This window comes from Penicillium nucicola (genome assembly GCF_028828085.1).
Source record: "Penicillium nucicola strain IBT 29836 chromosome Unknown utg000001l, whole genome shotgun sequence".
In the NCBI taxonomy this organism is placed as follows: domain Eukaryota; kingdom Fungi; phylum Ascomycota; class Eurotiomycetes; order Eurotiales; family Aspergillaceae; genus Penicillium; species Penicillium nucicola.
The window spans coordinates 1556643-1581046 of record NW_026643125.1 but is presented as its reverse complement, the minus strand read 5'-3'; the positions used below and the strand labels follow the sequence as shown (position 1 = coordinate 1581046).

At 50.3% G+C, this 24404-nt stretch overlaps 9 protein-coding genes across 9 annotated transcripts; 5 read left to right on the top strand and 4 right to left on the bottom strand.

Moving 5' to 3' along the window:
- Positions 1 to 1682: 1682 nt before the first annotated feature.
- On the top strand, positions 1683 to 5765 carry N7511_000607 (phosphoribosylformylglycinamidine synthase; the record flags this gene model as incomplete). Its single annotated transcript, XM_057123032.1, has 1 exon — positions 1683 to 5765. The coding sequence occupies one exon, from the start codon at positions 1683 to 1685 to the stop codon at positions 5763 to 5765; it is 4083 nt and encodes a 1360-aa protein (XP_056988765.1).
- Positions 5766 to 6089: 324 nt separating this feature from the next.
- Positions 6090 to 7688, top strand: N7511_000606 (tyrosine--tRNA ligase TYS1; the record flags this gene model as incomplete). Its single annotated transcript, XM_057123031.1, has 7 exons — positions 6090 to 6228; positions 6351 to 6363; positions 6428 to 6775; positions 6846 to 6975; positions 7031 to 7097; positions 7153 to 7385; positions 7446 to 7688. 7 exons carry the CDS (start codon positions 6090 to 6092, stop codon positions 7686 to 7688), a joined length of 1173 nt encoding a protein of 390 aa, XP_056988764.1.
- A 305-nt stretch (positions 7689 to 7993) lies between these two features.
- On the top strand, positions 7994 to 8433 carry N7511_000605 (TOM13-domain-containing protein; the record flags this gene model as incomplete). Its single annotated transcript, XM_057123030.1, has 2 exons — positions 7994 to 8263; positions 8323 to 8433. The coding sequence occupies 2 exons, from the start codon at positions 7994 to 7996 to the stop codon at positions 8431 to 8433; spliced, it is 381 nt and encodes a 126-aa protein (XP_056988763.1).
- A 376-nt stretch (positions 8434 to 8809) lies between these two features.
- N7511_000604 (membrane insertase OXA1) lies at positions 8810 to 10398 on the top strand (the record flags this gene model as incomplete). Its single annotated transcript, XM_057123029.1, has 3 exons — positions 8810 to 8899; positions 8955 to 9701; positions 9754 to 10398. 3 exons carry the CDS (start codon positions 8810 to 8812, stop codon positions 10396 to 10398), a joined length of 1482 nt encoding a protein of 493 aa, XP_056988762.1.
- A 398-nt stretch (positions 10399 to 10796) lies between these two features.
- On the bottom strand, positions 10797 to 12007 carry N7511_000603 (transcription initiation factor TFIID subunit 11 family protein; the record flags this gene model as incomplete). The annotated part of the gene is made up of 2 exons (XM_057123028.1): positions 10797 to 11448; positions 11508 to 12007. 2 exons carry the CDS (start codon positions 12005 to 12007, stop codon positions 10797 to 10799), a joined length of 1152 nt encoding a protein of 383 aa, XP_056988761.1.
- Positions 12008 to 12743: 736 nt separating this feature from the next.
- Positions 12744 to 14280, bottom strand: N7511_000602 (adenosylmethionine decarboxylase SPE2; the record flags this gene model as incomplete). The annotated part of the gene is made up of 2 exons (XM_057123027.1): positions 12744 to 14107; positions 14160 to 14280. The coding sequence occupies 2 exons, from the start codon at positions 14278 to 14280 to the stop codon at positions 12744 to 12746; spliced, it is 1485 nt and encodes a 494-aa protein (XP_056988760.1).
- Positions 14281 to 15614: 1334 nt separating this feature from the next.
- On the bottom strand, positions 15615 to 17057 carry N7511_000601 (TATA-binding protein-associated factor TAF6; the record flags this gene model as incomplete). Its single annotated transcript, XM_057123026.1, has 3 exons — positions 15615 to 16151; positions 16201 to 16619; positions 16688 to 17057. 3 exons carry the CDS (start codon positions 17055 to 17057, stop codon positions 15615 to 15617), a joined length of 1326 nt encoding a protein of 441 aa, XP_056988759.1.
- A 510-nt stretch (positions 17058 to 17567) lies between these two features.
- sfh5 (CRAL/TRIO domain protein) lies at positions 17568 to 18774 on the bottom strand (the record flags this gene model as incomplete). Its single annotated transcript, XM_057123025.1, has 2 exons — positions 17568 to 18123; positions 18170 to 18774. 2 exons carry the CDS (start codon positions 18772 to 18774, stop codon positions 17568 to 17570), a joined length of 1161 nt encoding a protein of 386 aa, XP_056988758.1.
- Positions 18775 to 21684: 2910 nt separating this feature from the next.
- Positions 21685 to 22649, top strand: N7511_000599 (phosphoglycerate mutase-like protein; the record flags this gene model as incomplete). The annotated part of the gene is made up of 4 exons (XM_057123024.1): positions 21685 to 21720; positions 21772 to 22116; positions 22176 to 22335; positions 22402 to 22649. Coding segments are annotated over 4 exons (789 nt in total), but the record flags the coding sequence as incomplete, so codon positions are not given.
- Positions 22650 to 24404: the final 1755 nt, after the last annotated feature.

The window sequence follows — 24404 nt, the reverse complement described above, 5'->3', positions numbered from 1 at the left end:
TCGGCTTAATTAGACTAGGCTTGTATCATTTCATGAGCCAAGCGAATCGAATTTGACTTTCCCCAAGAGGGACATTCTCTACGCGGTACCCAATCAACTTCCAAATTGATCCTCCATGAAAATCTCACGAGGACACCATGAGGTCCGATCTAGAACATGAAAACTGTGTTGTGGCGGAGAATCAAGATCCGCCTCGCATGATATCGTCCCAATGTAGTAATTCTTCTGATGTCCGTATTCGGCAGGATGCTCCGATCTATACGAAAGCACGGAAAAAAAAAACAGAGAATGCTGACCCACCATCCAGGGGCCGTGTTACTCTGCGAAAGAGCTTTATGCTTTCACCGAGTGCCGACCAAGGTTCAGTATCTATGGCATTGCGTCCAAGAAATGCTCGCCTCCCAACTCGCCAGTGTACATGACTCAAGTAGGACCGCTAAGTTGGGAGGAGGGAAATATTCTATGCGTAAGATCCTGGCACATGATATTCAGCACTCTTTCTCAGTATCCCTTCAGTATCCCTGTTCAAATTCTTTATTAGGCTCGGTTGAGATGATAGCGCCTTGACTGCAATATGACCTGTCTTGAGAGCCATGAGCATGGACTGGCGCGTCCGAAGAGAACCTGTATTAGGGCACACTCACACCTACCTAGGTAGGTAAAGACTATCATGACTGAAGCAGAAAATTCCAGTGGACCCGGTCCTTGGCAAGGTATGCTGTGCTTTCCACATATGGTTAGAGGGCTGAGAAGCAGTTGAAGCTAGGTCGCCACCTCTTAACTTTGTCGTTCTACCCTTGTTCCCTCGCGTTAGGATTGAGATGACGTAAAACTTGGAGGTGGCAGGTACTAGCTGATATCTTTTCGTGATATGACTTGATGGTTGCTTTTGGGTTTTCTGCTAGAGTCGGTGGTAAAGTCACGCAACTATATGTGTTTCTGGTTTCTGTCAATCCCGGCAACAAAAACCTAAATGATGATGTCCAAATTCTACTCTATGTGATCCTCATCTGTTTCTTCTACCAAATGCTCATGGCTGAACGAATTTCGCAAGTCTATCAATATCCGATATCTCTAACACTTTAGCAAAGAGATATAGCTCGAATACCTGTTGCAACTAGGCTATACACAGACAAGGTAATTCTAGCTATTAATTTAATAGAGTAAACAGAGCCTATACTTCAAAGATATTCGGGTAGCTTTCGAAATGCCAATGCTTTATTGACAAAGCTAGGTGGCGTGCCCTAGATGTTGCCTATATTGTCTCAGATCTCCCCGCACTTTTGAGCCGGGGAACAACGCTCTGTACCTGGCCACCCAGCGGCTCCGAAAAGACTAAGAATGATACAAATAATCATCGCCCAAGATCACCAGTCATTTTCATAGCAATAAAACAAGTAATCACCAAGAAACTCGTGAAATATTAGTGTTTTTAGCGGCGAAGTATAAATGTCCTATCGACACGTGATGGGTTTAGATAAGCCGCATTGAGCCTAGGGCGGGGCCACTCAGTTTTTTGCAAAAAAAGCGATAGAGTCATCGCCAGTCTCCTCTAGCGATCTCAAGTCCACTACTTGAGAGAGGTCTTGAGCCACTCAAACTCTCTTTACTTCTTAGGAGATATATTACCCATCTCCCCGTGTCAAATTGACTCATTGGGAGAGCCCCCACGCCTCTTCAAAATGACTTCAACCGACAGTTATCTGGCCATTCCGGGCTCCGTGGCTTTCTCCAGCTCTCGCGGGCATGCCATTGCTGCCAGTATTGGTGTCCAGGATGTTCGGGCCCAGTGGATTCACTATGTCCACACCACTCAACCTTTGGACGAGCCCCAGCGTGCCGTGCTTGAGCAATTGCTCCAGTACGGTGATATCAACGACGTCCCTCCCACCTTCGAGTCCACCGACGGCCAATTCGATACCTTCTACATCTTCCCCCGTACCGGTACTATTTCACCATGGAGCTCCCAGGCAACAGGTATTTCGCACGTTTGTGGCCTGTCGAAGTACGTGAAGCGGATTGAGCGGGGTATGAAGATTTCCTGCCTTCGGAACAGTGCGGAGGACTACAAGCATGATTACATGGACACTCTTCACGATCGCATGACTCAAATCATCGGTAACGATGAGCCCGATCTGAAGCTGATGTTCTCCGAGCACGCCCCCCAGCCCCTCAAGACAATCTCCCTCCAGGGTGGCAGCAAGTCCCCTAAGGATATTCTCCAGGAGGCCAACGTTGAGCTGGGCCTTGCCCTCGATGAATCAGAGATCGAATATCTGGCTGAGGCCTATGGCCCCAACGGTGCAATCAACCGTGACCCTACTGACGTCGAGTTGTTCATGTTTGCTCAGGTCAACTCAGAGCACTGCCGACACAAGCAGTTCAATGCTTCCTGGGTTATCGATGGCAAGCCAATGCCCAACAGCTTGTTCGCCATGATCCGCAACACCCACAAGAAGCATCCTGATCACACTGTCAGTGCCTACAGTGACAATGCCGCCGTCTTGGAGGGCCCCGAGGCCGCTTTCTGGGCCCCCAACCCCACCACCGGAGAGTGGATGCACACCAAGGAAGTTGTTCACTTCCTGGCAAAGGTTGAAACTCACAACCACCCTACTGCTGTCTCGCCCTACCCTGGTGCAGCTACCGGATCCGGTGGAGAGATCCGTGACGAGGGAGCTGTCGGTCGTGGATCACGCCCTAAGGCTGGTCTCTCTGGCTACTGTGTGTCTGATCTGTTGATCCCGGACCTGAAACAGCCTTGGGAGCTCGATGTTGGCAAGCCCAACCACATTGCCAGCGCCTTGGACATCATGGTGGAGGCACCTCTTGGTAGTGCTGCTTTCAACAACGAGTTTGGTCGCCCTTGTATTGGTGGATACTTCCGTACTTTGCTCACCGAGATTGATGTCGGCAATGGCGAAAAGGAAGTGCGTGGCTACCACAAGCCTATTATGATCGCTGGTGGTGTCGGAACCGTCCGCCCCCAGCATGCCATTAAGCACCCCGAGGTCGTCAAGCCCGGTGCTTTCCTCGTTGTTCTTGGTGGTCCCGCTATGCTCATTGGCCTCGGAGGTGGTGCTGCTTCCAGTATTGCCTCTGGTGAAGGATCCGCCGACCTCGACTTTGCCAGTGTTCAGAGAGGAAATGCTGAGGTCCAACGCCGAGCCCAGGAGGTTATCAATGCCTGTGTGTCAATGGGAGACAACAACCCCATCAAATTCATTCACGATGTTGGCGCCGGTGGTCTGTCTAACGCGCTCCCCGAGCTGATTCACGACTCCGGTTTGGGTGCTACCTTTGAGCTTCGTGAGATTGACAACACTGATCGAAGCATGAGCCCCATGCAGATTTGGTGCTGTGAAGCCCAGGAGCGCTACGTTATGGCTGTTGGTGAAGAGAGCATGAACAAGTTCACTGCTATCGCTCAGCGCGAGCGTTGCGGTTATTCCGTTGTTGGCCGTGGAGGTGGCACCTCCGAGGAGGAGAAGAGACTCATTCTCCTCGACCGCGAGTCAAAGGAATACCCATCCCCCATTGACCTGCCTTTGTCAGTTCTCTTCGGAAAGCCCCCACGCATGACCCGAACTGTCGATTCGCGGAAGCTTAAGCTTCCCGCTGTTGACTCCAGCCTCACTAAGTACCTTCCCTCGCTCACTACCAAGGTGGAACTTGTTGAAGAAGCTGTCAAGAGAGTTCTGTCCCTGCCCGCAGTTGGCTCCAAGTCTTTCCTGATCACCATCGGTGACCGTACTGTTGGCGGTCTCACAGCCCGTGACCAGATGGTCGGCAAGTGGCAGACCCCCGTGTCGGATGTTTCTGTCACTGCCACCTCCCTGGCCCAGGGAATGAAGACTGGTGAGGCTTTCGCCATGGGTGAGAAGCCTACCTTGGCTTTGATTTCCGCAGCAGCTTCTGCTCGCATGGCTGTTGCTGAGTCCCTCATGAATTTGGCTGCATCTGATATCGTCGAGCGCCTTAGCCAAGTGAAGCTCTCCGCAAACTGGATGTGTGCTGGTAGCCACCCCGGTGAGGGTGCTGCTATTTACGAGGCCGTTGAGGCCATCGGCCTTGACCTGTGCCCCAAGCTTGGCATCAGTATTCCCGTTGGCAAGGACTCCATGTCCATGAAGATGAAGTGGAAGGATGAGGCCACCAAGGAGGCTAAGGAGGTCACTGCCCCCATGTCCCTTGTTATTACATCCTTCGCCCCTGTTGGTGATATCACCAAGACCTGGACCCCGGCTCTTCGCAGATTCGAAGATGTTGGTGAGACCGTCCTCATGTTTGTCGATCTCTCGTTCGGCCGCAAGACCCTTGGAGGATCCGCTCTTGCTCAGGTCTTCAACGAAGTTGGTGCCGAGTGCCCCGACGTTCGTGATGTCGATATCCTCCGTGACTTCTTCGATGCCACTCAGCAGCTCCAGGAATCCGGAATTGTGCTGGCCTACCACGACCGCTCCGACGGCGGTCTCCTCACTACACTTGCTGAGATGATGTTCGCCGGCCGTTGCGGTGTTGAGATCATGCTTGACAACATCTGCTCCTCCTTCAACACCCAGGATGTCATCGAGTCCCTCTTCAACGAAGAGCTCGGTGCTGTCTTCCAGGTCCGCAAGGAGCATGAGATCCAGTTCCGCTCATGCTTCGCCACCTGCGGTCCTCCTCCTGGTTTGATTCACAAGATTGGACGTGTTTCCGAGCAGCCCAAGCAGAACCTTGCGATCTACCACAAGGCCTCTCTCATCTACCGCAACACCCGTTCCCACCTCCAGCAAATCTGGGCCAAGACCTCCTACCACATGCAGAAGATGCGCGACAACGCCGACTGCGCCGAGCAGGAGTACGCCAATATCCTTGACGATGCCAACGCTGGTCTCTCATGGAACCCTACCTTTGATCCCAAGGACAAGGGCTTGCCCATGATGACCAGCCTCTCCCAGTACTCTCCCTTCGCCAACAAGCCTCGCGTTGCTATTCTTCGTGAGCAGGGTGTTAACAGTCAGGCTGAGATGGCCTTTGCTTTCAACACCGCTGGCTTCTCCGCTGTCGATGTTCACATGACCGACATCCTCTCTGGCCGTGTTTCACTCGCCAGCTTCGCCGGTCTCGCCGCCTGTGGTGGTTTCTCCTACGGTGACGTCTTGGGTGCCGGCCAGGGTTGGGCTAAGTCTGTTCTCCTGCACGAGAACACCCGCAAGGAGTTCCAGGACTTCTTTGAGCGTCCCGATACCTTCGCCCTCGGTGTCTGCAACGGTTGTCAGTTCCTGTCTCGTGTCAAGGACCTGATTCCCGGTGCCGGCTACTGGCCCAGCTTTGAGCGCAACACAAGTGAGCAATACGAAGGCCGTGTTTGCATGGCCCGCATCTCCGACCCCGACCCCTCCAACCCCAGTGTCTTCTTCCACGGCATGGACGGTACTTCGCTTCCTATTGCCGTTGCCCACGGCGAGGGTCGTGCCTCCTTCGCCGGCTCCCAGGGTATCTCGGCCTCCGACTTCGTTCGCGAGGGTCTTGCCCCCGTCCGCTTTGTCGACAACAACTCCCTCAAGCCTACCATGAAGTACCCCTTCAACCCCAACGGCTCTCCCGAGGGTATTGCCGGTATTCGCAGTCCCGACGGTCGTGTCTTAGCCATCATGCCTCACCCCGAGCGTACTGTCATGAACGGCATTGCCAGTTGGTTGCCCCCGAACGCCGAGAACTGGGGCGATATTGGTCCTTGGGGACGTATCTTCTACAGCGCCAGACGCTGGGTTGGTTAAAACATGTCATCATTTACGAAGCTTCGCAATTTATTTCTCTTTTTCAAGTTCCTGTCTATATTCTCTTGGTGTTAGAAAAGCCAAAATGACCCCGCTCGCAACCCGTATATACCAAAATTGAGCCAATCCAAGTTTACATTCCAATACATTCCCGTATAAGCATGCAAATGTAGTCAGATCACGGAGTCCGCGGAGTATAAAAACGCTTATCGTTGCACGGAACGATTCCGTGGCCGATCTGTGGCCATTCCAAATTTGGTGGGGTGAGTCAAAATCTATCCCACCTTTCCTGTGTTCGCGCCTATTCACCTTTGCACTTCCCCAATGTCGACTTCAATCATGGATTCTGCGGCTCAAGCACGATTTGATCTAATCACTAACAACCTCGCTGAGGTCCTGGACCCTGAGATCATCCAGAAGATCTTGGCCGAGGGTCGCAACCCCCGAATTTACTGGGGTACCGGTATGTTCACCACCGCAATCGCCGATCAGTGCATCGCAATGCCTATCGTTCCAACCGCCGGGCCTTGAGAAATTGGCCATTCGGGAATTAGACGCTAACCTCGTCATCTTTTTACCCTAAAGCTACCACTGGACGGTAAGTCACAACAACGGGACCGTCAGCTGACGGAGGATATTGTGCTAACATTGCATTTTTCTAGTCCTCACACCGGATACTACAGCCCTGCACTTAAGATTGCCGAATTGCTAGCAGCAGGATGCGACGTTGTCATCCTCCTCGCCGACATTCACGCCTTCCTCGACAATCTCAAGGCACCTCTTGAACTTGTCGAGAACCGCGCAAAGTACTACTCCAAGGTCATCACGGCGATTCTGAAGTCTGTCGGTGTGCCAACCGAGAAACTTGAGTTTGTTCTCGGTAGCTCCTACCAGAAGAACCCCGAATATGTCATGGATGTCTACAAGCTGTCTTCGGTTGTTTCTGAAGTACAGGCCAAGAAGGCCGGTGCCGAAGTTGTCAAGCAGACTGGTAATGCGCCTCTGAGTGGGTAAGGATATACTATCAACCTGGCTACTTTGCTAGCCTGTCCTTGGTTCAGTCTACCTAACAACTGCTAGATTGCTGTACCCTATTCTCCAGGTTCTTGACGAAGAGCACCTCAAGGTTGATGCCCAATTAGGTGGTATCGACCAGCGCAAGCTGTTTGTTGCCGCCAAGGAATGGCTTCCTAAGATTGGATACCGTGAGGTAAGATTGGTGACGTGAAAGTCTTTCGCAGTCCGGAAAACTTACAAAAGTCTAGCGTGCCCATCTTCTCAACCCTATGGTTGCAGGTCTTTCCGGTGGAAAGATGAGCTCCAGTGAAGAAAGTATGCTATCTCCTCTCCAGTACTACTTTCTCAAACAATACTAATAGCCGAATAGACAGCAAAATTGATCTCCTTGACAACGCCGACACCGTTACGAAGAAGATCCGCAAGGCCGAAGCATTCCCCAAGATTGTTGAGGGTAATGGTGTTGTCGCTTTAGTTGAATTCATTCTTCTCCCAGCTGCTGCTCTACGGGGCAACAAGGAGTTCCGCGTCGAGCGCAGGGACGCAGAGCCCCTCGTCTACACCGACATCAAGCAGCTCCAGGACGATTACACAAACGATATTGTATGTACACCTGGTTTCCCTTGTTTGAGAGTTCAAGATAGAGTACTAATGCCCTTATAGTTGACGCCACAACTATTGAAGCCTGCTGTTGCCGCCGGTCTCGCTGAACTTATGGCTCCTATCCAGGCTGCCTACGAGGCTGACACCGAGTGGCAGGAGATTGCCCTGAAGGCCTACCCTCCTCCTGTTGTACAGAAGAAGGTGAAGAAGCCTAAAGATAAGGGGTCCCGCTTCCCTGGTGCCAAGCCAGAGGGTGGTGAAGTTGCGAAGCCTGCTGATGGTGCTGAGCCTTCAGCACAATAGACGTAGTTTTGTGAAAGAATATAGTGCATAGCCGATACCAAAAAGCAACATTTACGCCTCTCACAGTTCTAATCTCCGACAATATTTTAATGCGAACTGAAAAAGCACTTGTAGACAATTTAGGACTCACGATGTGGAACTCTAAAAGGGTGGGATGCAAAGTGCTGACATAATCCGGTTTGATGCCGCTCATCGCATCGACTTAAACAAACAGGCCCTTTCTAACCCTGGCGTCGAGAGCAAGAGTTCAACACCAACACATCCAGCCTACCCATTTCCGATAAGCCTATACGTCGATCCTCAAAATGGCCTCCGATGCCGCCGCCTCGCCGGCCGAGCTCTATGACTCTGCCATGACTGTCCCCTCAGACTCCGAGAACTACTCTACCAACCATGAGATGTCTTCTTCCTCCACAAGCTCGCCGATGATTCTCTACAAGCCGCCAACCATCTTGGGTATCCTCCGAGGAGCAGCTATCAACCTCTTCCTCCCCTTCGTCAACGGCCTCATGCTTGGATTTGGCGAGTTGTTCGCACACGAGGCTGCCTTCCGACTGGGTTGGTCTAACACCAAGGTATGCACGATATAAATCAATGTTTTACAAAAGTTCTGACTGACATTCACCTCTCAAAGATCTTCCCTACATATCGTCGCTCAGTGGGACCTGGAGTTGAGCTTCGGGAGCTTCCCTCAGAGCGGAGACGCGCCCCTGCTGGACTGAAGGACACTACATCTCTGGAATAAAGCAATTCCCTGGGCTGTTCACTGTTTGGTCTGTTGAAGAATGACTGCATTTACACGGAATACAAAACCGAAGCATCTTTGACTTGCGATTGATACCTTCTGTGTACATCCAAAGTCTGTGTACATAGATCCGTTGAATCGGGTGGCGTTTTGGCGAATTAGGATATGCAAGCTCTTTATGAAAATACTAGAATGTCCCTTCATCCATCTCAATATAAACCCCCCCCCGAGTCCCCCGTACCTGGACCGTAGCCATGATCCGGGGTGTTTACCGCTCCGCCCGGCAGAAAAAAAGTCGCGCCTTTCGGCGCAGGAGACTCTCTTCCGCATCAACTGTGTCCCTATCACTTGCGTTCCCACTTTTACAAAAACTACAATGATGGGACCTGTTGGTCTGAAAGGACCCAATGCTACTGCGGCGTTTGCTCGTCAGCGGATAGCCGCCATGTCCCGCTCCACTCGATCTGTTCGTTCTCCGTGACTGCTCGGACCAAAAACATTGAAATTGACTGGAATTGCAGATCTCGACCTTCCGATCCCAATCGCTTCGCTTCCCTGCCAACCGGGGACAATTAAAGACGGCAGTTTCCGGAAATGCTCCCTGGCGCATGGCACCAGCCGCTATCGGCCCGGCCGCAGTTCGTTTCAACTCTACGTCCTCAACCCAACTGCCTACCGAGATCGTCGATAAGGCCACAAATCCCGAATGGTCAAACACATCCGAACTATTCGACATTACCACTATCCCTGAGCGCATTGGGTACCTCAAGGAGCTTGGACTTGATTACGGCTGGGGTCCTTCTTCCTTCATTCAATGGCTGATCGAACACACACACATGTGGACAGGCCTACCCTGGTGGGCTAGTATCGTGGCTGCAGGTGTCATCACCCGTCTTGCACTGCTGAAGCCAGTGATGGATGCCGCTGACATGGGTGCCAAGATGAGGAACATCAAGGACAAATCAGACCCAATCCGCACGAGAATGGTTAACGGAACTCGCGACGGTAACCAGCAAGACGCCCAGCTGGCAAGGGCTGAGCTATCTGATCTCCACAAGCGGGAGGGCATTGTCGCCTGGAAATCGTTCATCCCCATGCTGCAGATTCCGTTGGGTTTCGGTACTTTCCGTGTCGTGCGAGGAATGACTGATTTGCCTGTACCCGGTGTGGCCTCTGAAACCGTCGCCTGGATTAATGACCTTACTCTTGCCGATCCGACATACATCTTGCCAGTCATGTCTGCCGCTATGCTGATGGCTGTTCTCAGGGTAAGTTTGATCATATCATGCTGAAGCGAATGCAATGCTGACTATGCAATAGAAAGGTGGAGAGGCTGGCACCATGCCTGTCTTGAACTCGCCTGCAGGAAAGGCCCTCATCTACGGTCTTCCCTCCGTTTCTTTTGTTTTCATGGCGTTCATGCCTTCTGCCCTACAGCTTTACTTCGTCGCAACCGGTGCTTTTGGTCTTGGCCAAACATACCTCATTAACTCGGATAAGTTTCGCCAATGGATGAAGATGGATATAGTCCAGAAGACCGAACCTGGGCAGCCGCAATTCTCTTCCCTCACAAAGAACACCCGCAGCGAGGGCCTTCGCCTCTTAATGCAACGGATTGAACAGGAGAAGCTTGCACGCGAGAAGATTCTCGCGAAAGGACCCGGCCAGAAGGGTGGAGAAGCAGAACCCGCGGCAAAGGTTTCTTTCGTTGACCGCTTCATGGCCAATGCCAAATCAGCGGGCAAGGATATGAAGAAGGATCTCCAGGAGAAATTGAGCACCGGTCCCACAAAGCAGACTGGCCGCCTCTCCGCCGAACAACAGAAGCGGGCGATGGAATACGAGACCCAGCGACGCGCCGAGGACGATGCTATCCGTGAGGAGCGTAACCAGGCTCGCCGAAGGGAGCATATGACGAAACTCCAAAATGAGATGACGAAGGCTAAAGGCTCAAAGCGCAAATAAGATGTTGCGCTTGGAAAGCAAGCCTGAATTTAATCGTGTGTTTATACAAACTGTAAAATATGGCGCGCATATGTACTTGTGATTTGAGATTAGAATTTATTTTGAGTGCCATCTCCACTGGCTTATTTACTGTGTTCAAATCCGAGCCACGCAGGTCCTGATACTTTGTAAGAATTTCCATGCAATCCCGAGTGTTGGGTCGTGGAGAAGAAAATTATACATCCAAGTCTGTACTCTGGAGTTTCTATTCCTCGGTGGTCAAAGAAGTCAAAAGTAAGAAACAATGGCAGTAATAAAACAGATCCAGTCTGTCATTCCGATTCTCGAAGCTGAGATCATCAACGCTAAAGTATTATTTGACATGAAAGTATGGATAATCTACAATGAGTAGCCCAAATTTATCGAAACAGCCGTCTTCCACCACCACTTCCAGAGTTCCACGTAAACGCACCGCGAACCCCCAAGTTCTCCATACTCAACCCAGAATATCCAACACCACCACCCTCACCATCACGCTTCACACGCCGTACGGCTTCGCGTAAGTGTGAAGGAAGAAGCTGACCACGGTGCGGGTTTGGAGGAGGGCGGAATTCACGCTTAGGACGTAGAGGGGTACCGGGATAAGATGAGTGAGGAGGGATAGAGGATGCAGGCGTGCGGTCGGAGTCATGAGGTTCTTTCTTGACTCCGCTGCCAGGGCCGGGAACTGGGGTGCCTCCCGGGGTTGGTGTTGAGGGTTTCGAGTTTTGGGGAAGGCCTGACGCTCTGGCCTGTGCAGCGGCTTCGGCGGCGGCTTCTTCGGCCTCGAATGCATCTCGTGCAGCTAGATCGTGTGCGTCGGCCCATTGGACCTGAACCGTTCGTGCCATTTCAATCATTTCACCAGCAAAGACCTTGGTGAAACCGTTGACTGTGGTCACCACGCTGGCAGGCACGGATTGAGAAAGAGCGTGATTGACAATACGGCGGAGCGTTTCTTTGCGCAGCTTCGCTCGCTTGAAGAGGTCGTATCTCTCTGATTGCATAGGGTTAAAAGCATCAACCAGGATCCTGTCAAACGCCGTTAGTGTCAATAGAACCTGAAAAGAAGACTCGGGTTGAAAACGTACGCAAGGTTCTTCTTCTCGGCCTCAGTATCTGTAGTCCCCTCTTCCCGCCCAAGGAGCTCACCCTCGTCATCGTCGTCATCGTCGTCTCCATCATCTGCACCACCGCCGCCTCCTCCTCCACCGCCAGAAGGACCTCCTCGAACCGAGCCCTCGTTATCAACGGACCCAAATCGTGTAGAATCTCCTGCCCTGGCGCTAAGGGCATCTTCGCGCTCCCGCTCACGTTCTTTTTCGGCCTTGCTCTTCCGTCCTCGCTTCTTGCCTTTTGCTGCACCAGAAAAGACTCCGTCCGCGCTCGCTCCACCGAGACTCCCTGTAAAGCTCCCTGTCACGCTTCCGGCATCACTTGTGGCCCCGAAACTGCGCTCGCCGGCGTCCATGTGTGCAGGGAAAGAGGTCTGGCGCAGTGGATGCATGCGCGGCTTTTTGCCGAGCGGTTGTGAGGCCGAGGAGGAGATAGATGGCCGTTTGAGGGGGTTGGAGGGTGGTGGTGACGACATTTTGAATGAGTTTGGCGGGTATGTTTAGGAATTAAAAGGCGCAAACTATGTAGAAGATGAGGAAAGGCGAGCCGCAGGTGTAGTAATGATGTAGTGTTGATTGAAAGCGAGAAAAGAGCACAAGTTGAAGCTCTCGTGAGGTCCGCGGATATCGCGCCGCGCTTTTGCGCTCGGTCTGGAATAAAGACAGGCTCCTATTAAGCTCACTGATAGATTTTCCTCGAGGAAATCGCAAGAAGTGAAGGCTGTGGCGATCGAGGGAATGCGACAGGTATTCGACAAAATGTGCTGCTTGGACTTTGATGTCGAGGACTCAAGTTTGATGAGACACGAGATAAGGACGCATCCGACCGCCTGCCGCATACAGTAATTATACATCGCAGCCCTACAATGACGACGTTGCATGTCCAATCCTATCGATTTTCTTAGTTAAGTAATGCCCTCGGGGTTTTTTACAAAGCTCTTTGGTGGAATATCAAAACTTCGATAGCATTTAAGATAGAAAACTGTCAAAAGTAACGTGATGTCAAATGAATGGACTGAAACAGACAAGACGCTCAGAGCGTAAGCATGCGATGCTGTGTACTATGTAATCATGAAAGATTGACAGATAGAAAGGAAGAAAGCCAGAGTAATTGCGAAATCTTAAAGGGCAAATTGACATGAACACAAAAAACTGAAAGATCGGAACGCGAAAGGAGTTAGAACCTGAGCGAAAGACTTCATAGAAGTCTCGCTAGAAGCCCTTCTCTCCAATGCGCGGTGCCCCCCCTTTCCAGTCATTACGTTCATAGTAACGGAACACGAGATCGTATCCGTTCAGATCGTGGACAATACGGTCAACACGGCGGTAACCCTCGACCTGCTCCATCTTGTTGCTACCACGGAGAGCGTGACGCTGAGCGTGCTGCTGGTCATGAACACCATTGACTTCGTCAATCTCATCAATCGCAGGCTTGGTCTCGAACAAGGTAATGCTGAAACGGCCCGGCTTGAAGATTTCGACAACCTGCTTGATGATGTCGGCAGTAGCCTTACCATTCTGGGAGTGCGGCACGTTGGTCTCGAAAGACGCGTACGAGCACTGAGGCTCGGGAGTGACATGCACGGTGAAGTAGTGGGTCGGAGCGTTGCCGTCAGGAGCAGGAATCACGCCGTTGGCAGAGAAGCCGCATGGAGTGAACAGGTAGGCGTCAATGCGAGCATCAGGGAACTTGCTCTTGGGATACACATCAGACAGACCGCACGACTCAGAGACGACGGTTCCTAGGGCGTGGCCCTCGGTGGTCAGCTCTGCAGGCAGAGCACCGCCAGTCTCTTCGTCCATGTCAGAGGTATTACCAAAGACATCCAAGTGATCTTCTTGGTCGGCGTTGCGATGGCGCTTCTCGGCTACAGCGGTAGCATTTTCCAAGTAGAATTGCTTCGCATTCTCTTCATCGAGATCGGTCATCAGAAGCTCGAGGGTCTCATCATGCTCATCACAGTCAGAGCGAGGAGTGGCCTCAGGGAAGCTCAGAACCTTGGTTTCGGTCTCGGGGAACTCGATCTCCTCCTTGGGGCTAGCCGGCGGGGTGAGCATGGTACCAGGCTCAGTAAGGTAGAGGTACCAATGCTCTCCGTTCATCTTGCCGATCATGTAGGCGCTACCGTTGACAAAGAGCTTGTCCATAGAGCGCACCTCGTCGCGCCAGCTGCGGTGGGGACCACGCTGGCGGTCAGGGAACAGGAAGTTCTTCCGGCTGTAGAAGACTCGGTAAGGAGCTGCGGCCACTGTGATACCACGAGAGGGAGGAGCAGTGGCGCGAGGGAATCCTGCAAACAAAGCGGCAATCTCCAAGATTCGCGGGAGACCGGAGAGAAGAGTAGTGGTTCCGCAAGTCTTCAAAATCAACTTGTGCGGCCAAACAAACATGCTCGACTCGGACAGAAGGTAGGCATCCATCTCGTCCGACGAAATAACGGAAAGCACCTGGCAGTTGACCAGGTCTAGCATGTCCTTCCAAATCTCTCCAGGGACTTTCTTGAGACCCTCAGGGCCAGCGGCACCTAGTTCAGCAGGAGATGGCGCGAACCAGACCTCCAGAAGCTTCTCAGGACCTGTTGAGTTTGTTAGCAATGCGCCGTACCACCGTAAAAAGATATGACAAACCTTCAAAGGCATTGGTCGAGTCAAGGTCCTGAGTGGCCTCATAGTTGATCGTCAGAGACGGCGTACCCGCGAACGAGGACGGCGACTGAGTGTAGTTCTGTGGAATACCGACGTAAACCATTTTGAATGATTGCTTTAGCCGAAGCTGTTGTGCTTGTTAGGTTGAACGAAGCTGAAACAGTGACGTCGGACCGCCCTATGCACTCTCCGATGACGAAAGGCTGTAGAAGCACTGTCTACTTGCCCAGACGAACAAGGGGGCGATGCCCGTCTGAGAAGAGAAGGCCCTTAACGAAAAATAACTGGTCAGACCAGGCAGGGGAAATCTCCAACAGTCCAAAGGGCTGCTAAGGAGGGCGAAACGCGAATGCGAGGAAGAAGACGCTTAGAGAAATGGTGACTGGCAATCAGTACCCTCGTTCTGGAAGATACCGATACCGTTCAAAGTATCGGGTCTAGCAGACGAGAATTCTGCTTTTTTTAAAAAAAAGTTATTGGAAAGATGGGCGTTCGTGAAAACGGTGGCGTTATCGAGGCCTGAAGACAATATCAATGTTAGCGGCTGTAAAGCTATTCAATTTGTTTCATGACTGGAAGCATAATTTCATGCAGCCAAAGCATTGACCATCTACCCTGATCCAACGTCATAGGATCGCGGGCTTCATGTCGAGGTACAAGGACGACTTACTTCGCGGGCTTGGACAAGAATCGCAGAAGGTCTCTCGAGCTCATGGAAGGCTAAAACAATAAAAGTTTTAGAAGAGCGAGAAGTAGCAAGCAGCTAGACTCGTGAACATCGGCGGGGTGTAGAAGAGAGTCGGTTAGACAGTCTCACACAGTAGCCCAATGAGTGCCCGAAATCACAATTGATTACTCGGGAGCAGCAAATTGATAGACAGGGAATCACTCGCAAAAATTGGCGATTGGTGCAAGTTTATTTGGGCCTTGTTGACCTCGAGGGAGGGGGAGGGTTGCAAAATGTTTTGCTGTACGGCAGTTTGGTTGGTAATGAGTGATTTTCTCTGTGGGCCCGCTCTGGGCGTGGGGCGACGGATCAAAATCTGTCTGACATCAGGGTTCAGGTTAGATGGATAAGGGATTTTTACGGAGCCTGTAGGATGACACACCAGTGAAAAGAAGTGAGATCAAAAGCTGCAGTTATATGCAGACTGTCGACGATGCTGGCCAGTTAGAGGGGGAGAGAAAAAAGTGGGAGAATATCTGGAAATCTTGGCTGCACACGAGCGGTGGCGGCGGGCAAAATAGCCTTTCCGGTGCCTGGCGGTAAACTGTTCTACAAGACAAGTCACATAGGTATTGTATGCATTGATAAAATAGAACTAGTTATTGAGACCCGATATGTCTCTGACATTACCTCCTGAACGCCTCTAACACCACGCCGCGAAGAAATCCATGACGTATTTTGCAACACTGGATATTGTCAAGATGAACAGGCTAGGCGTCAAGAATTATATGCGCCAGCTGCATTTCACCAGCTTCCAGAATCTTAGATGCGATGATTTGACCAACCGCTTCTGACAATCGTGTTCGTAGATCATCAGTCACAGTATGACCATTTGTCAGGGGCTGCTTGCCCCGCAGTGAAGCCAGAACAGATACAAGGGCAGTCAGAACACGTTCAGCGGCCGGCCGACGGGTAGAGTCTTCCAGACCATCATGTAGGAGCTTGCTGTATTCGCGGAGGTTGGGAACAATAAGCACTCGAACGACTTCTGATCCTCCAATAGCTTGCATTCCGATGACGGCACCGTAGTGGGCACCGAACGGCTTGGAAGGGTCAAGGAAACTCTTGAGACAGGAGCGCACGAGTCGGGGCTTGAGCATATGAGAAGCGTGTGTGTACTTTTGGGCAATGCGACTGAGGAGTGAGGCAGCCATATCGCGGAGGGCAAACTGCTCGACCAAATCCGCATTACCGCCGAGCTGGCGACCAATCAAGCATGTGAGAATTGAAGGGACAAGCGAGGCAATCTGTTATGGTCAGCTTCTTAATCCCGTGTTACTGTGAGGGTTCACTTACGTAGGGATCCACGTAAAGAGACTGGTTCTGGACCAATGCCTCGGCCATGTGCATAACTTGGGTGAGAACGAATATATCCTTGAGGCTGTGTGTGACTTTTTCGGCGATAAATTGGACAAAGTATGGCACCAGCTGGTGCAGACCTGGGTCCTCGCGAAGGCTTGAATAACCGGATGTACGGTAATCCTCGCTATTCTCATCCAAAAACGCACTGCAGACCTTCTCGAAGTATAGCTGGAGTTCTCTTGAAAGCACATGCTTCACCAATGGCTTCACAGACACGTCGCCTGTACCGCTCATTGCCGAAAGTGTGGAGTTGGCGTTTGGTCCCTTGGAGACCAGCTCGAGGTTGCGAGAGTCCGCAGCGGTAGGGTTTTGAGGAATCGAAGGCTGCACACCTTCTACGGCTAGCCAGTGGGCTAAAATAGTAGACAAATTGTTAATGACTGGAACGACGTCAAGCTCCGTTGCAGAGGTGACCGCTTACCAGTGAATGAAACTTCCCGAGGCACCTTTGGCAAAGGCGCATTGATCAATTTCTCAAAATCAACTTCCTCATCTTCAACATAAAATAGCGGTTGACCGGGGCCCAGAGAGGCCTCGCCGAAACGCAATGGGCGAGTCGAGTCGTATCCATATAGTGGCTCCACGTCCAGGTTGCGCAAGGCCAGTGAAATGTCCTGCGTGGTCAGGACGGTGCGCTTTCCATGACGCATGGACTTCAGAGCCTCCTCTAGAACTTGCGCAACTCGATATTCGACGTCGCGGGCCAGATTCTCGGTCACATCGTGGTTAAGGTTGCCGATGCCGACGGACTCAGCCACGTCGCGGATGTTATCAGGGTTCCAGACAGACATTCCGGGCAGTCGCTATTTTTATTGATGATGTGCAAGATAGCAAGGAGTGATGGGTTGTGGGCGCTGGAGCGTGTCGCGACAGGTGCCGGCAAGCTTAGGTCGAATGTCTAGAGGATTAGAAAGCGAGTCGCATGCTGGAACCGCCAGCGGATTAAGGGGCGAGGGAGAAAATTTCAGTTTTCTCGGGGATTCAAATAGATATAACCCTCAACCGAGACTGGAAGCTGAAGTTGAGTAGGTCAATTGTCACCAGGGTGAAAGCTTGTCGATAAAGAACTGCGCTAATGGGTGCGTGGTCGCCCGTACAAAGCTGTGACGCTTCACATTAAGCTAATAACCAAATCGTGATCAAGCAACTTGAGTATAAAATAACAATGTAGTTTTCAAGGCAAATAATATCAGGCTAACAATACAGCACAGTGGAGGGAAGCACAATTGAGCAGAAGTCAAGTAAGCAAAAGTGAAGAATTATTAACTGCTCCTCCGGGTATCACAACAGACAGCCAAATTTTACTGAGCACCCTCTTTTGGCTCTTCCTGGGCAACTTGCTTAGGGGCTTCCTGTTCTGGGAGCTCGGCTGCAGCAGGCTGTTCAGCCTGCTTGTCCTTCTTAACCTCCGGCTTGTCTTCCACCAACGGAACAATCCGAGCACCATCCTTCAACTCTGGGCCCTTGCCACCATAGGTCTTGGGGATTTGCTCTACGACCGAAGCAGGGAACTCACGAGCCAGGTTGGCACCGTTGGTGATGGGATGGAACTTGCGGGTGGTGTTGCGGCTCAAGATGAGCTTCATGGCAGTAAACATCCAGCCCATGATCGCAGGAACATTGACGAAGAACTTCTCACTGAGGAGTTCAGGATAGGCAGTGGCGAAGACGTCAATGACCTTCTTGGTGGCAGTACGCACGGAGGGATCCATTCGGAGGAACTTGACGTTCAGGTAATCGTGGACCTGAACCATCTGGTAGGGGTCCTCGCCGTCATACTCAATGACCTCGGTGGCATCCTTCATCTTCAATTCCTGCACAGCGAGCTCCATAAGAGCAGCGCGCCATCTGACAAACCTAGAGAACGTCAGCATGAACTTTGGTAGATGGATTTCCGACTTACTCATCGGAGTCTGCGAATGTCGCATTGACGTCCTTGACGGCTCCATAGATGTTCCAAGTAAAGACCAGCGGGCGACCATCCTTCTCATAGGTTGACAGGTATCCCAGACCTCCGTACTTGGAAGCGCTGTAGTTGCCGGACTCGGCCAATGCCAGTGGGTTCACGTCCTTGCGCCACTGGAGTGCCTTGCGAAGCTGGTCTTCGGCGGCCTGAACATTGCCCTCATTGGCGCGCAGGAACTTGATGAGTACATTGACGGTAGGAACATCGGCGCTGTCCTTGAGCTGTACTCCCCACATCTCATCGTGTCCGATGCTGGTGAGGATGGTCGGCAGTCGATCGAAGAACTGGCCGAGCGCAGGGGTCTTGGTCAAATATTCAGGCTTCTCGACCTTTTCATCAGGCTTGGTAGCTTCGGGCTCTGCGGTGCTGGCGATAGCGTCTTTGGCAGGTTCTTCTTCCTTGGCCGGGGCACTGATCGCGGGTTCATCCTTGGCAGTTTCGGTGTTTTCAGCCGCAGTAACGGGCGCCTCAGGCTGGTCGCCCTCTACAGCCTCCATGGGCTTGGGTTCGGGCGCAGGATCAGCTGGCTTTTGGTCCGACATGTTTTTGGATTGATGTTGTGAAGATGGCAAAAGAAGGAAATAGGGGGGATGTTATGGGCAGGGGTTAGTTGCCTTGTCAATAGTCGGGCCACATATCAACCTCCCCACCCTATCTAGTTTCACCTGTCTATTATTATTTCGTCTAGAATTTCCCTTAATTTGGGTCTTTAATTGCAATTATGCGAAACATGGCAGATCCCGAGATCGGCACAGACCAGTCACATATCCTTTGATTGGTAAAGTTGGTGTGATGCCTCAAAATACCAGCCCTATACATGATTCCGCTGGATATGTTTTCCGCGTATTTTTCACGTTGTAGATTATATGATGCTCTAAATGTAGACACTCAAATTGTCTGGTATTCGGCAAATAGCTAATTAAAGCGCTGTTGTTGATTGTTTCATTATTTGTGCTCAAGAAAAAAGAGTAAGGCAAGTAACTTCAGCGCTAAGTTCGATCAGGCATTTGTTTATCATGTCTTACAGGATATTCTGACAAGGAATGTGATGTCTAAACGAAGAAAGATAAAGTTTCAAGCGTCATGAGAGAACTGCATAGATCGCATAAGTATATATTGTTGACTTCTTCTCCAACTGGTTGCATGAATATATTCTTCTGATTCAATAACAAAATCACAACTTTTCTGCAACACATTGCATCTATGAACCGACTCTGAGACTTTCATGAACACCTATTTATTGTAATAAAACACACTATATTGCATATGGATAAGCTATCCTGTCTCTTTTCCCTTTAATATTCGTCGGACCTTTACATACTTCGAGACCCACTGAATGACGCAACTTCCGAGACAAGCACTCCAAAGAAACAACCCATGAAACCGCCTTTAGTCAAATATGAATAGCACAAAATGTAGCATGTGACCAAATACCGGCGCTATAATCTTCTAGGTCCGCAACAGAGACTCTGGAGACAGTTTCAAGCCCTAATTACGTGATCTTCTAGAGATGAACAGTCCACGGGTGCATGTACGCTTCGCAGCCAGAAATCAGATATTAAAGTATCAGAATGTGAACCAGAAGATTTGGCCAGTCCAAGTAAGCACAGTAGTCTTGGAACAGGTCATCTCGTGAAAAGGGCTTCTCTGTAACTTACCGTTGCTTCATTGTAGAGAGCATAGTGCTTTCCCAAAGTCCACTCGGGGTTTGTTGATAGTTGAGGCTCCAAAGTGAAGCTTATTTGTAATCCCATCATTGCTTAGATATAATTATGCCAAGTTTCATATTAGTGTACACTCTGGCCTACCGGCAAGCGGTGTTTGACATGCATCGCAAAAATGTTACTTAGTTTACCCGGAAGACCTTTTGTTTTCGCGACATTTACCACAAACCATAATGACACTTGTAAGATCAGACCATATTTAAATTCTAGAACCAAATATTTGGAACAATATAATCTCCACCAAACCTTCTACCTGTGTGTCCCTTTGTACACCTAGATCCATCGGCCTCAGCACTATCTAAGAACTGCGGGAATCTCTGCGTAGTATGATAAACTTCATCAACGGGGTCTTTTGCCATGGCGAAAGAAAGCTGGAACCGAGTAGGAGTATGCTCTAGCTATGGACAAAACGTTGCTTCAGCAACTCGAGTGGTGTTTCAGATGTTTGCAGATGGGAGAGTTGATAAAGAACCGAAATTCCCACCTCCGTAATCGCCAGGTTGGGGGATGGCGGCCTTCAACCGTTTGACCCAAGCTAACGGACATCTGACATGCCTCAAATACCAATACTGCATACCTTGCCCTCCATATCAATAATTCCCAGATTGCGTTGGAGCCGCGCATAGGAAGGGTTTAGCGGGTCAGGCTATTGGCGTTACTTCGCAGGACCCTCGTGAGATACTTTTAATTCATTTCACATCAGTTTTGATGATTCTTGAAGCCAGCAGGTTTAATTGAGTCTGTGTACGGCTACATTTAGAGTAGGAGAGATAGCAAAGGGAGGAAGACTTTGCTATAAGACCTCTATATCATCTGGTCTGACATGCCTGCTCCGCCTATTTCCCGAGGGCGCGGTGTCGGAGATGATAAGAAATTTGAAGCCATCGACTCTAAAAAGTAGCCCATGTGAATAGGAGTCAGCTACCCCTTGGGAAAGAGACCATCGAAGCTTGTTCTGGTAACAGTTTTTTATTTTTTGAGTAGCCTCTACGGCGGTGGCGAAGATCAAGCACCTCAATGCAATTACAACGATAACACTTTATTCCTCCCCCGACGACAATTCTTAATTTTGCTCCTCTACTCAAGTAACCGCTACGTCTTGATGCTTTCACATCAGGTCAAGCGGTAGCTGTTAGTGTCGCGCCAGTATCCCACCCACTCATGCTAGCTGCCATGACAGACAAAGCTGCATTTCTCATTGTTGTCTGATACATGGCCGAAGTTGTTCCTGAATATTCGGGTTAATAGATAAGTTATAGAGATAGCGTCTGTGGATGTATAGTAAACCTCCCAACTTGGAGAAATCCCCGCTAGTCCGTAAAAAGAAGCCAAGACGGGCAATTAGAGTTCACGATGGGACCCGGCCCACCGTTGACGTCCACGTGTATGTTCACATTTCGTTTTGCCGCATTAAGCCTGTATATTGAAAAGACTCTGGGAAAAGCAAGATGTAGTCAATAGCTACCACGGAGCTTGGTATCTTTGAAGCGTCTTTCCCCTATCGGAAATCCAGTACTCCTTGAGGCAGGGGTCCAGGAAAGCCATGAGTAATACTGTATATGAGCTATAGGTGTCCAATGACAAGCGTCTGTATGGGGCAGACCCGGGGCTTTGAGGACCGGAACCTGAGCTCTATTTCTTAAAGAATGACGCTTCTTCCCCCGCTCAGAATTGAATCCATTCTCTCAACTCACCCTTTGTCAAGAGGCTGGACAAACTCCCATCACAATGCCACCAAAGCTCCATCTAGTACGGCACGCACAAGTATGTCTGTCACATATCGGGGGTTTTCAGTATTCATCTAACATACCATAGGGCTACCATAATCTTGGCCCTGAATATTGGAGTCTCGTTGATCCGATCCTGACTGAGGAAGGAAAGCGGCAGAGCTTGGAGCTGAGCCGTAGGTTTCCTTCCAAAGATGCAATCGAATTAGTATGTGCTTCGCCAATGCGCCGAGCCATTTACACCGGCCTAGAAGCGTTCGGTTCGGTCCTCGAAGAAAACCCAGAGAGAAAATTGATTGCCCTACCGGACCTACAAGAAGTCAGCGATTTCCCTTGTGATGTGGGAAGCGACATTGCCAGTTTGCGCAAGGAGATGGACGAAGCAAAGCTGCCAGTGGACTTAAGCTTTGTGGAAGAAGATTGGACCAGCAAAGTGAGTCTAATTTTGTCGAAATCCGCGCAACATGGAACTAATTCAGTCACGGAAATCAGGTAGGTAGATACGAAGGGACAATGGAAAAGCTTCGTACCCGCGCTCGAGATGCTAGAATTTGGCTGAAGAATCGCCCGGAAAAAGAGATTGCGGTCGTCAGCCATGGCAACTTCTTACATTTTCTAACTGACGACTGGGAGGATGGCTGTAAACATGACGGTACGTTGGATGTTACTTTGGAAAGGCCCTGGGCTTCAAGTTCCTGGCTGACTTAAGGTGATATAGCGACATCCTGGACCAATGTGGAATATCGAACCTATGAATTTGCCGAGGAGGAAAACGGCTCCCCTGAACATTTGGATGATGCACCATTACAAGAAACAACGGATTCACGTCACCGACGTGGGAAATTCAGTCCTTCACCTACGCGCGAGGCTCAAAAAGTGATATGCGAGCAGATGCTCATAGGCTGGGCAGAGCAGGGATATCCGGTTGGCACATCGAAAGAGAATACCTCTATAGAAGTCATTGAGGTTAGATGAATGAATGATCACAACAGACTTCCTGTTTTTTTTTTCTTTCTTTCTTTCTTTCTTTCTTTCTTCAATCACCCCAGATACAAGCAGCATGCAACGCATATACCTACTAACTTCCATGTGACAAGAATACGTAGTTCAATACGTCTAGATATTGCAGTTTTGCAGTTGAAATATCTCCATTTAACTTTACCTGAATAAGAATTGAGATTGTAAACGGCCGACCTATGAAATGCCTTTCAAGTTAGCTTTGCCTTTTTTTGGTTTAGCGCCGTAATACGCTGCTACGTCAACTCCCCCGACGGTCAACCGCAATATCTCCCCCTCTCTCAATTTTTGGCTCACGCTGCTAGAGTGCATAGTTATATGTCATGGTGCTTCCAAGGTCACAAGAGAGTGAGGGCCATCAAACCAACTACTCATAAATGTCAAGAGTCGCATTTAACGAATTTACGCTCAGGTTCCCAGATCGTTGAAAGCAGAGCCTCCCCCGATGAATCCCGCTCTCTTTCAATGCCCAACAATCAGGTGGAGGGGCTACAATTAGCCTTCTATCCCATGATTGATGAGAGGTCATTGGAATCGATTGCAAAGGATGATCGGAACGGGTTTGTTGGGGATGTACGGTACAATCCCGAACAGAGGTATAACAGGCCTTCTTACCTCGAATTTATGAGGGCGCAAAGTAAGAACTTATGGAAAAATTATTAATCATGGTCGGGATCATATATCGACGCTGTGCCCGGAGTATCCAGATCGATGCATTCACATTTAGAATGGCAGATATGGGACAGTGCAGGACGAAGATGGGAATGAATGTCTTGAGAAATCTGCACAGAAATGCCTCAAAGGATTAGCTGGACAAGGATGTGGGCTGTGGTCTGTCCAAAACACGATTCATAATTCGATTGATCCCTACATTGATGAAGTTAACCTGACTGTGCAGCTGTGCGCCTCAATACCTTGATGCCTGAGTGCCTGGATGCCTGAGTGTATATGCACGTGACTACTCTGGTGCCTTGGTGCCTTGGTGGGCGTGAATAGCCTCACCTCCAACAACATCACAAATCTCAACTTTCCAGCTCGAAACAGAAAAGATTTTACGATTGAAGTAATCCTCAAACTTTGCGAGGGTCATATTCAGCATCTGATCTTTCTACAGCACCCCACTTCGTGTGGGGCCCCAGAAATGCCTCCTTTCGTCCTCGAGCCCACAACCTCAAGGATCCCAGAAGGGGGTCTTGAGATGAGTTAGGGCCTTTTCTTAGTACGCGAGGGTGAGTGGCGTAGTTGGTAAACCGTTCAACTTACCAACTGCTGCAATAAAGCAAGTCCTCGATCCGATTTCCAAATCGGGGAAGTCTCAATCGCACCTGCCTCCCGGGAGGGAGACAGGAACGTCATCAGCCGCCATACCAGCGGCTGATGGCAGCGACTTCTGGAAACCTTCGGGTTTGTAGCCTCAGGAGGGCAACCTCCTGGGGTGAGTTTTTGCCGCAGTGAATTCTAGCCATCACATAACGTCTCTGGTTACTGAATATCCTCTCAATCTTCTAATCTTACACGGCAGAGGAGACATTAGATGATCTAGCTGACTTGAAGATCGAATGGAGACAAGTAACCATGCATGTAAAGGCATCTGGGCTTATCGACTGCCAATTCTCAAAATTCAACACTGCCTCCTGCTGCACAGCACTTGATATGCAAGTCACATCGTCTTGGGGTCTCATATGCTCTTTGGCTTGCACCGTG